This window comes from Leucoraja erinacea, chromosome 6 (genome assembly GCF_028641065.1).
Source record: "Leucoraja erinacea ecotype New England chromosome 6, Leri_hhj_1, whole genome shotgun sequence".
NCBI classification, from domain to species: Eukaryota; Metazoa; Chordata; class Chondrichthyes; order Rajiformes; family Rajidae; genus Leucoraja; species Leucoraja erinaceus.
The window spans coordinates 7,889,220-7,900,634 of record NC_073382.1 but is presented as its reverse complement, the minus strand read 5'-3'; the positions used below and the strand labels follow the sequence as shown (position 1 = coordinate 7,900,634).

Here is an 11,415-nt window from a genome sequence, read left to right as displayed (position 1 = left end):
CGCCGCGCGGTGCATGGTGGGGGATGTAGTTCAATGGAGTTCCTTGCGACCAGGGCGCGAGTGTGAATTACGTCACGATCGAAACTACCAATACCAGCAGGCAACGCGGTTGGGTTGGCGAGGCCGGCCCTATCGGAATACGGCGCGCCATGCATCATGGGTGTTGTAGTCCATTTATTTTCCCTGCAACATGGGCGCGGGTGGGAAGCGTGTCCCCTAGAAACTAACACGTCCAGGAGGCATTGCGGTCGGCGGGCCCGCTCCCAGAGCATTCAATGCACCAGAGGGGATGTAAGATTCGTGTGGGCGCGCTGCGAGCCTGTTCTGGAATATTCGGAGAGTGTTTGTGCCCGCTCAGAACTAGAGTTCGCACCCTCGGCGCGCAGTGATGCCGAAATATTATGAAGACAAGGAGGAGGGTGGACCGTGTTCTGGGGTGAAGGAGGATCTGAGGACGTGTTTGATGGCACTCGACTGCGTGCTCAAGGTGTGGATGGCAATGGAGGATTAAACAGGCCGATCCTTCAAGGGGGAAGGGGAGGGCGATGGGAACTTCAACCAGCGCGAATTGTCACGCCTTGCCTTGGACGGGGGCAGATTCAGAGGCAGTCTTTCAAGAATGTGATAAACAGTTGACAAGACAAATCTGCGCAGAGCAAAAGTGGGGAAATCCACACTGGGTACAATGGCCAAATAACCCTCTTGCTGGCTGTTACTCTCAGGAAAGTCTAGTCGAGTTTATTGTCATGTGCACAAGTATGGTGAGGTCCAGGTATAATGAAAATAAAGGCACGTAGACTGTGACAACACATACACCCACATACACAGATTATACCTAAAATACACAGATCTGCAAGACATTAACATTTAAAAAATAAACACATCTAAGTTAGTGGACGTAGTCTGTAGTTTTCAGTTATGGAAGTAGGATTATGGGTTGTGCAGCTTTGTCAAGAATCAATAAATGTAGGAAAGTAGCTGTTTCTAAACTTGGTGTTTTGTGACTTCAGGCCTCTGTACCTCCTGCCCAATGGTAGCAGTGTGAAGAGGTCATGCCGCTGAAGGGGGAATCCTTGATGATAAATATTGCCTTCGGTGATGGGGAAGTCTGTGCTAGTGATGATCTGGGCTGAGTATACCACTCTCTGCAGCCTCTTATGATTCTGTGTGTGGGAAATGTCATAACAGACCATGATGCAACCAGTCAGAATACTTTATACAATGAAGATATTGCCACTTTCATTGCCACTTTCATTTCACTGCACATCTCGTATGTGTATGTGACAAATAAACTTGACTTGACTTGACTTGAGAATGCTGGAGTAACTCAGCAGGATAGGCAGCATCTCTGGATAGAAGGAATGGGTGACGTTTTGGGTCGAGATCCTTCTTTAGACTAAGAGTCAGGTAAACTAGAGAAATGCAAGGGCACCCAGAACATGGAAGGTGTGAAAAGGACAGATCGATGATCAATCAAATGTACAATGGTTGGTTCATTGTTGGCTGAGGGGAAGGTGACAACGAGGCATACAAACATTAAAATTAATCAGGACAGTGAAACTAGTCGGAGAACTAGGGTGGACAGAGAGAGAGAGACTAAAAGCAAGGTTTGCAGAGGTTATTTCAGATACAAGGAACTGCAGATGCTGGTTTTCAAAAAGGGACAGAAAATACTAGAGTAACTCAACGGGTCAGGCAGCACCTCGGGAAAATATGCATCACTGAAGGTTCCCAACCTGAAATGTCACCTGTTCATGTTCTCTTGGGTTGCTGAGTTACTCCAGCACTTTGTGTCTTATCTGTAGAGGTTTGTTAGATTATTCAGCGACATGCCAAATTTAACAATGTTCAGCATGTTTTTCAGCTGATTAAACAATGCTAATGGGATAGAAACATAGAAAATAGGTGCAGGAATAGGCCATTCTGGCCATTCGAGCCAGCACCGCCATTCAATATGATCATTGCTGATCATCCAAAATCAGTTCCCTATTCCCGCCTTTTCCCCATATCCTTTGATTCCTTTAGCCCTGAGAGCGAAATCCAAAGCTCTTTTGAAAACATCCAGTAAATTGTCCTCCACTGCCTTCTGTGGCAGAGAATTCCACAGATTCACAACTCTCTGGGTGAAAACTTTTTCCTCATCTCGATCCTAAATGGCCTACCCCTTATTCTTAAACTGTGATCCCTGGTTCTGGACTCCCCCAACATCGCAAACATTTTTCCTGCATCTACCCTGTCCAATCCTCTAAGAATTTTATACGTCTCTACGAGATCTCCTCTCATCCTTTCAAATTTGAGCGAATACAGGCCCAGTCGACCCATTCTTTCACCATACGTCAGTCCCGCCATCCCGGGAATTAACCTGGTGAACCTACGCTGCACTCCCTCAATAGCAATAATAATAATAATAATAATAGCAATAATGATGACATTTTTAATTATCTACTGAATTATATTTTTGAACTGAACATGATTAATGACATTGAGTAAAAAGGCAACTCATATCAAGAGGAGCTGTTGGAGGAACTCAGTAAGTCAGACCGCATCTGTGGAGGGAAATGGGCAGTTGACATTTCCTGTTCTGCTGCTTTCACACCACCACCCCAGGCAGAATGAGTAGAGTTTCAAAGATAGACACAAAATGCTGGGGTAACTCAGCGGGTCAGGCAGCATTTCTGGAGAAAGTGGATTGGTGACGTTTCTGGTGGGGACCCTTCTTTAGGAATTTACTTTGTCCTTGCCAGGGTTATGAAACCAGAATTGGTTTAAAAAAAGTAGCCAACCATTTGGAATGTGCAGATAATGTATTGTGACCAATTTATTATGGAAACTGAAAGTGAAAGGATTTGCCTGAAGATGTTTTCAATAATTGAAAATGTCTAATTTTGCCAAATAACAATAATTGATTAAAAAAAACTTCCTGAAATTGAACCCCAAAAAATTCAAACTCCATCTGTAAATTGAGCCAAGTATATACCAGATTACCTAAATTTAATTTCTCTATTTCATGTAGGAAGGAAAGACACCAAGGCAGTGCTTGAAAGAAGGACATTGTAAGGGTTTACAACTTACTTTCTTTGAATGTAAAAGGTCAATGGTATGTATCAATTTTAAAGAAATAATTTATTAATGTTTTGTTTAACATTAATAAGCATCATATTTGTACTGTGCAGTTAATGTTGCTTTGAATGTTGCTGTTCCAATCCACATGTATCTCACAGTGGACATTTCCACTTTTTTGATTGGGACAATCTTGTCAAAAAAAAAGCACCTTTGCGTCAAAATTAACTTTGATGCAACAGTTTTCATGTTTTTACGAAATGCTTTAAATTGATTTACAGGCTTTGTTTATTTTATGTCTTCTGAATCAGAGTGCTGGAGCTACTCAGCAGGTTAAACAGCATCTCTGGAGAACGTGGATAGGTGGCGTTTTGGTTTGAGATGTTGCTCCAGACTGATTGTAGTGGGGGTTGGGTGGGGGTAAACCGGGAGTCAGTTGCTCAGCACCATCACCACCGTATGTCCTCTGTGGTCAAGTCAATTTTTAAAATCTAATACCCTTGTCCCACTTAGGAAACCTGAACGGAAACCGCTGGAGACTTTGCACCCCACCCAATGTTTCCGTGCGGTTCCCGGAGGTTGTAGGTGGTTGCCGGAGGTTGCAGGTAGGGAGACTGACAAAAACCTCCGGGAACCGCACGGAAATCTTGGGTGGGGCGCAAAGTCTCCAGAGGTTTCTGTTCAGGTTTCCTAAGTGGGACAGGGGCATAACTGGCTGAATCCTGTGTAACAATCTTCTGGACCAGTCTACCATGACAAACCTTGTCAAATGTTTAACTAAAGTTCAAATAGGCAACATCCACTCTCCTACCTTCATCAATCATATTCTTCACCTCCTTTAAAAAAAGCTTGCATCAAATTTCTGAGATGAGACCAACCTCACTCAAAACCATGCTGATTGCTGCTATAATGTCAACACTTTACAAATGTAATTAAATCATTTTGCTAAGAATCTTCTCCTGTCATGTCCCCACGACTGGTATAAGGCTATAATTTCTTGGATTATCTGTTCCCCATATTAAACAAAGGAGCAACATTGGCTTCTCTCCATTCTTCTAAGATATTGCCCGAAAGTAAAGAGGGTAAAAATATCTTATTTTCTTACAACATGGGGACCATGTGCCCCTGGAATCCAGTCTCACTGAAGGAATGTTTACATCCCCCCCACAAATCAATTCTTCCCACATTCCCATAATGTTCCCTGGGATTTCTCTCACTTACAGATGTGTAATTTGTAGTGTCCAATTAACCTGCTGACCTACATGTTTTTGGAACATGGGAGGAAACAGAAGAACCAGGAGGAAACCCCGCGTTACAGGGAGAAGATGGAAAGTCATCATAGCACCAAAGTTCAGGATTGAGTCAAGAGTCAAGAGTCAATTTAATTGTCATTTGGACCCCTGGAGGTCCAAACGAAATGCCGTTTCTGCAGCCATACATTACACACAAATAGACCCCAGACACAACATAATTACATTTTACATAAACATCCATCACATAGCTGTGATGGAAGGCCAAAAAAAACTTATCTCTCCACTGCACTCTCCCCCCCCCGATGTCAGAGTCAAAGTCAAAGCCCCCGGCTGGCGATGGCGATTGTCCCGCGGCCATTGAAGCCACGCCGGGTGGTGCGAGGTCGCACACCGGGTCTTGGTGTTGGAGCCCCCGGTGTGCGCTCGCAGAGTCCCGCGGCCATTCCAGCCGCGCGGGGCGGTGTAGTGAGGCCCCGCTCCAGGAGCTCTTCAACCCCGCAACACGGGCGGGAGAATTCGCCGTTGCAGGAGCCCCGAAAAGCGGTCTCCCTACAGGGAGCCGCGGGCTCCCGGCGCCGCCGTCCGCCAGACCCGCAGTTGCAGCCTCCGACTCAGCAGCGGCATCGGTAGCAGCAGCAACAGCATCAGCAGCGGCAGCAGCAGCAGCAGCGCTCCTCCACCGCTCCAACCGCTCCGGACTCGGCCAGCCCCGCGACGGCGACGGTGAGTAGCACCAGAGTCCCCGGCTTCTTCCCGTTGGAGGCCGCTCCTCGTTGCGGCCTCAACGACAACGGAAACCCGACGAGAAAAAGGTCGGGTCTCCAGTGCAGGGAGAGATTCAAAAGTTTCCGCCCCCTCCCACCCCACCCCCCCACACACACACCCCAACAGAAAATAACAAAAACTACATTAAAACACAGACAAAAAATAATAAAAACGCGGACAGACTGCAGAGGCCGCTGCTGGCCAGAGCCGCGCCGCCTACCTACACAAGTATTGACCATGGGGCACTGCAGATAGAAACATAGAAATTAGGTGCAGGAGTAGGCCATTCGGCCCTTCGAGCCTGCACCGCCATTCAATATGATCATGGCTGATCATCCAACTCAGTATCTCGTACCTGCCTTCTCTCCATACCCCCTGATCCCCTTACCCACAAGGGCCACATCTAACTCCCTCTTAAATATAGCCGATGAACTGGCCTCAACTACCCTCTGTGGCAGAGAGTTCCAGAGATTCACCACTCTCTGTGTGAAAAAAGTTCTTCTCATCTCGGTTTTAAAGGATTTCCCCCTTATCCTTAAGCTGTGACCCCTTGTCCTGGACTTCCCTAACATCGGGAACAATCTTCCTGCATCTAGCCTGTCCAACCCCTTAAGAATTTTGTAAGTTTCTATAAGAAGATCCCCTCTCAATCTCCTAAATTCTAGAGAGTATAAACCAAGTCTATCCAGTCTTTCTTCATAAGACAGTCCTGACATCCCAGGAGATGAGAGAGAGCGGTTCTACTAACTGTTCTGTTCCTAGATGGATTTCCACCGGGTGGCGCCCGCAATGGCTGCCTTGCCAACAGTCTGTCTCATCCCTTCCTTCTTTGTTGTTTTTTAGTATGTGTTAAATAAATATACGTTTTAGTGTTCTTTAACTTGTTTTATGTGGGGGTGGGGAAAACCTTTTTAAATCTCTTACCTTGACGGAAATGCTATTTTTTTTCGTATCGTATATCCGTCCGCACTGCGGCCTAACATCGAGGAGCTAGCGGTCTCTGGTGGAGACCGACTTCGGGAGCACCAGCTACGGGAGCCTACGGACTTTAACATCGTGGACCTCGTGATCCTGGTTAGACACTGACTTCTAGAGCTCCAAGCCAGTGGAGCTTCGACCGGCCCGACGCGGGATCTTCAATCGCCAGCTGCAGGAGCTTTGATCACCCCCCACTGCCGCGACCACGGGTGAAAAATGAGGAAGAAGATTAGACTTTATTGCCTTCCATCACAGTGAGGAATGTGGGGAATCCACTGTGGTGGATGTTAATGTTAACTTTTACGTAGTTGCCTCGTTGCTTTTATTGTAGTATGGCTATATGGTAATTCGTGTTTCACTGTACCTTAATTGGTACATGTGACAATAAACTGACCTTTGAACATTTGAACTCCGCACTTTTGTCCCCAAGTTGTTGCAGAGTCCTCTCTTAATCTGCGGTTACTAAGCCCTTTTTTAAAAAATAAATACCATTGCTTGCTTCATTTCTTCATTTTCATTTTGTTCTCAGTCCATGGTCCTTCTCACCAGTCAACTCGTATAAATATATATTTCCAGTTACATTGTAATGTCAGGTTGGGATAGTGGAACAAAGTTAATAATTGGAAATTAACAGTTTTTTTATTGAACATACTAGCTGATTTAAAAGATTGTGGTTGTGCTAATCATGCTCTATAGATCTATGCATAGCAGGAATGTTGCATCAACCAAATTGGAGTATTACATATCATTAATACCTTATGGATTTTTATTTTTAAGCTGGATAACAGAGCTCGTTTCAGAGGAAGAAAAGGATATTAACAATCCAACTGCAATGGACAATGCTACAGAATCTATATATGTTGATATAGAAATAAAATAAAGTCAGTATATTTAATTTGGAAACTTATTGTATTCAGTGTTTGTTAGTTTTCTTTGTTTATTTTTTTCATATGCAATGCCTGTTTGATCCTCGCTATCAGAAATCATTTTGCAATTAAATAGATTCTGTGGGCATAAGTGCTTTTAAGGAGCTCATGTTATGCACACAATGATTGTGTAAATACAGAATTTAAAACAATTTGGCGAAGCTTATATTGTGTGCAAAACATAACTAATGAAGTTCTTGGTGAGGGAGTAATGTGATAAAATAATAATAGACATGTTATGAAAATGGGTAAATATCTCCGCCTTTGTAAAAATACTGTGCTATTTTATATTTCACTTTGTATTTATCAATAAAGTCAAACACTTTGCCTGAACAAGCTGTGAACTAAGTCTTTGTACTTGCCTTTCTGCAGCTTTTTTGGTGTTGCAAGATATAGGGTCATACAGCATAGAAACTGGCCCTTCGACCCAACTTGCCCTGCCGACCAAGATGCCCCATTTACAACGGTCCCACCTGCCGGCATTGGACCCATATCCCGCTAATCCTTTCCAATCCATCTACCCGTTCAAATGTCTTTTGAATGTTGTTCTAGTACCTGCCTCAACTACCTTCTCTGGCAGCTTGTTCCATACACTCTCCACCCTCTGAGTGGAAAAGATGCCCCTCAGGTTCCTAGTAAAATGTTCTCCTCTCATGTTAAACAAAGTTCCTCTAGTTCTTGATTTCACCTTCTTTGGGTAAAATAATCTTGCATTCACCCTACCATTACCCCTCATAATCTTGTACACCTCTAGAAGATTATCCCTCATCCACCTGCGCTCCAATGAATACAGTCTTAGCCTGTCCGAACGCCCCCGACAGCTCAAGCCCTCAACTCCTGGCATAAATCTTCACTACGCTCTTTCCAGCTGAACAAGATCCTTCCCATAGCAGGATAACCAAAACTGAACACAATATTTCAAATGCGACCACCAATATTTTGTACAACTATAACATAACATCCCAACTTTTATGCTCAATGCCATGGCTGATGAAGGCCTTCTTGGCCACTGATGTAGGGGAAATTCTGAAAATTATAAGAAAAATGAATAGTTTGTAATGTTTAACCCAATAACCATATACTAGGGAGACATGATGGGAAAGAGGCCAACATAGTGAAGGGAACTACCTCTCCACCGGGTGGCGCCAGCAATGGCTGCCTCACCAACAGTCTGTCCCTTCCTTATTTGTTGATTTATAGTATGTGTTAAATGTATGTTTTAGTGTTCTTTAGCTTGTATTATGTGTGGGGGGGGGGGGGGTTTGGGGGAAACCTTTTTTTAATCTCTTATCTCGACGGAGATGTGATTTTTATCCGTATTGTATTTCTGTCCGCACTGCGGCCTAACATCGAGGAGCTGGCGGCCTCTGCTGGAAGCCGACTTTGGGAGCTCCAACCACGGGAGCCTGCGGACTTTAACATTGGGGAGGTCGCGGTTTCTGGTTAGAGCCCTACTTCAATAAAGAGGAAGAAGTTTGGACTTTATTGCCTTCCATCACAGTGAGGAATATAGGGAATCTGCTGTGGTGGATGTTTATGTTAACTTTTATGAATTGTGTGTCTTATTGCCTTTTTTTAGTATGACTGTATGGTAAATCGAATTTCACTGTATCTTAATTGATACATGTGACAATAAAGTGAACATTTGAACTGAAGGGTATTACAAGAGGCAATGAATAGAATTATCATGGTATTTAGATTCCACGGCATTGTGCAAGTTCAAATAAACATTGGGGGTTGCAAACTAAGCTGAGGGCAATAGAACTGATGAGGAAATTGTGTCATTTAACGGGAGAGTGGTTTTCTAAATAACAGAGAACAGAAGGTTAAAGAGAACTTTAGTGAAAAACAATGATAAAGACTACAGAGACTGATCTTGACCCGAAACGTCACACATTCTCTCCCGAGATGCTGCCTGTTCCACTGAGTTACTCCAGCATTCTGTGACTATCTTATGAGTTAATGTAGGATTGTTTACAGAGGGCAGTGGAGGCCATATCGCTGGATGGATTTAGGAGAGAGTTAGATAGAGCTCTGGGGCTAGTGGAATCAAGGGAAATGGGGAGAAGGCAGGCACGGGTTATTGATTGGGGACGATCAGCCATGATCACAATGAATGGCCTCCTCCTGCACCTATTTTCTATGTTTCTATGTGTTTAATAAATGTATTTGAATGGGTGATTTCTTCCAGCATTCTGGTGTATCAAAGCCTTAAGAGTGAATGATTCCCTTGATGACTTTATGGCTGTGTTTTTTTTTTGAGTGAAAATTGTATTGTTTTAAGTGTGTGGGATTCAGCATAAAGCATAAGGTGTGGCAACGCGAGTTAATTTTGATTTGTATGAAAAGAGGTGAAAAAGCAAGAAGTGAATTCAAAGATTGTTACTTGCTTGTTAGATTGGTTCTGGGAGAATTAACTTATAGCCCAGATGAAATGGGATGTCACTGAATGATTCTGCTCCTCTGTGTGAAATATATTTGTAATATCCTTGTCTACAAATGTAATACAGTTGCTCCCATATTCAGTGGTAACTTAAGCCACACGAGGGCAGTGAATGTGTGTTATATTTGTTATAGTTACCTCCCTACCCATCCTGTCTTCTTCTTGCATGTGGCGTGCACAGCCTAAAGTTGCAGGGCAACTTGTTCTATTTGATCTTACTTGATTGTACACGCCAGGTTGATTACATTCGTCGAAACAGGGCGGACCACGTGAAGGCTGCAATCTCCCACCCCACCCATCCTGTAAAGACATCTGATATCCTTTGTTTTCGTAAGGTTGACATCACAGCTCTCTCTGCTAATGTCAAAATGTGCAGATTGATTCAATACAGAGGTAGGTACTTGAAAGCAACAGATAATGCTTATAATGGAGTAACACTGGGAATTTGAGGAGTTCCACGGTAGGGGTTCAGCATCTTGGACCACTTGGCCACTGGACCACTTGGCAACTGCACAGGGAGAATTTCTAAACCTCAGCGATTAATATCGGTGGCAAAACAAGAACCAAACAATCATAACAGGCAGGGTTCAAGGATCAAAAATACATTGCTGTTAATTCTGTATCACTTGCAGCATATAACTGGATAGATTGCCTTCAAAGGGTTCCATAAAATTGATTATATCATTGTGTATTGTGGCAAGAAAAAGGAAAACATTATCAGATGCAGAAATGTAAAAACAAGGAACTGCAGATGCTGGTTTACAAAAATAGAAAGAGACACAAGGTGCTGGAGTAACTCAGTTTAAAGAACCTGACTTGAAATGTCACCTATCCATATTCTTCAGATATGCTGCCTGAATTGCTGATTTACTCCAGCACTTTGTGTCTCAGATGGAGAAATATGGGTTAATTTTTAACTTTGTAAAACCTAGAAAGTTTTAGTAGTCAGATTTGCCAGCTGTTCCTTTGATAATTAGGTTGGTAATGAGGGAGGCTCAAGCAAATGATTTGGACGAGGGAATTGAATGCAACATCTCCAAGTTTGCGGATGACACGAAGCTGGGGGGCAGTGTTAGCTGTGAGGAGGATGCTGGGAGGCTGCAAGGTGACTTGGATAGGCTGGATGAGTGGGCAAATGCACGGCAGATGCAGTATAATGTGGATAAATGTGAGGTTATACATTTTGGTGGCAAAGTAAAGTAAAGTAGCCTTTATTGTTATTCAGACCTTGCGGTCTGAACAAAATTGTGTTGCCTACATACAGTAAAAAATGACTTAAACACAAATTAACATCCACCACAGTGAGTTCACCAGGCACCTCCTCACTGTGATGGAAGGCAAAAATCTTAAGTCTTTGTCTCTTCCCTTCTTATTCTCCCTCTGTGCCGAGGCGATCCAGGCTTCGGATGTTGTGACCCCGCCGGGTGATGGTAAGTAATGTCAGTCCCGCGGCTGAATCCAAGCTCCGCGAACGGGCCGGTTCAACTCCGCGGCCCGAGTTGGTCGAAGCTGCCGAAGCTGCCGCCCTCCAGTCCAGCGGACGCAGCTGTTGTAGCGGGAGCTCCGGAGAACAGGTCACCAACCTGTGACCTGCGAGCTCCCGACGATGTCGTCCACTGGCCCCGCGATCGAGTCCACCGGGCCCGCGGCCGATCCTCCGAGGTCGGGTCGCCGCTGCCTCTGCCCGCTCCAGGGTCGGGTCACCGCTGCCGCTGTCCGCTGTCCGCTCTGAGGTCGGGTCGCCGCTGCCCCATCTCCGAGGCCGCCAGCTTCGCTATTAAGCCTCGGCGGAGACGGAGACGGGGATACGACAAGAAAAGTCGCATCCCCCCGAGGAAGAGACCAAAAACATGTTTCTCCCCCCCACCCACACACATACACAACCTAATAAACCAAAAATTAACTAAAACAGGACAAAAGAACAACAAAACAATGAAAAAAAACAGACGGACTGCAGGCGAGCCGCAGCTGCTATCCAAAAACAGGAAAG

The 11,415-nt window shown here is 44.5% G+C and overlaps 1 protein-coding gene across 1 annotated transcript; it reads left to right on the top strand.

Annotated features, from left to right (window-relative positions):
- Positions 1-244: 244 nt before the first annotated feature.
- On the top strand, positions 245-7,318 carry LOC129697860 (cytochrome c oxidase assembly factor 5). The gene is made up of 3 exons (XM_055636542.1): positions 245-487; positions 3,014-3,097; positions 6,834-7,318. Exons 1-3 carry the CDS (start codon positions 389-391, stop codon positions 6,873-6,875), a joined length of 225 nt encoding a protein of 74 aa, XP_055492517.1. The 5' UTR covers positions 245-388; the 3' UTR covers positions 6,876-7,318.
- Positions 7,319-11,415: the final 4,097 nt, after the last annotated feature.

Bases quoted from the DNA above. Each gene is read 5' to 3' on its own strand.
- LOC129697860 (XM_055636542.1), top strand. From the start codon at position 389: ATGCCGAAATATTATGAAGACAAGGAGGAGGGTGGACCGTGTTCTGGG. The intron at 488-3,013 runs GTGTGGATGGCA...TATTTCATGTAG, and splicing joins CACTCGACTGCGTGCTCAAG to GAAGGAAAGACACCAAGGCA. The intron at 3,098-6,833 runs GTATGTATCAAT...TTTATTTTTAAG, and splicing joins TTGAATGTAAAAGGTCAATG to CTGGATAACAGAGCTCGTTT.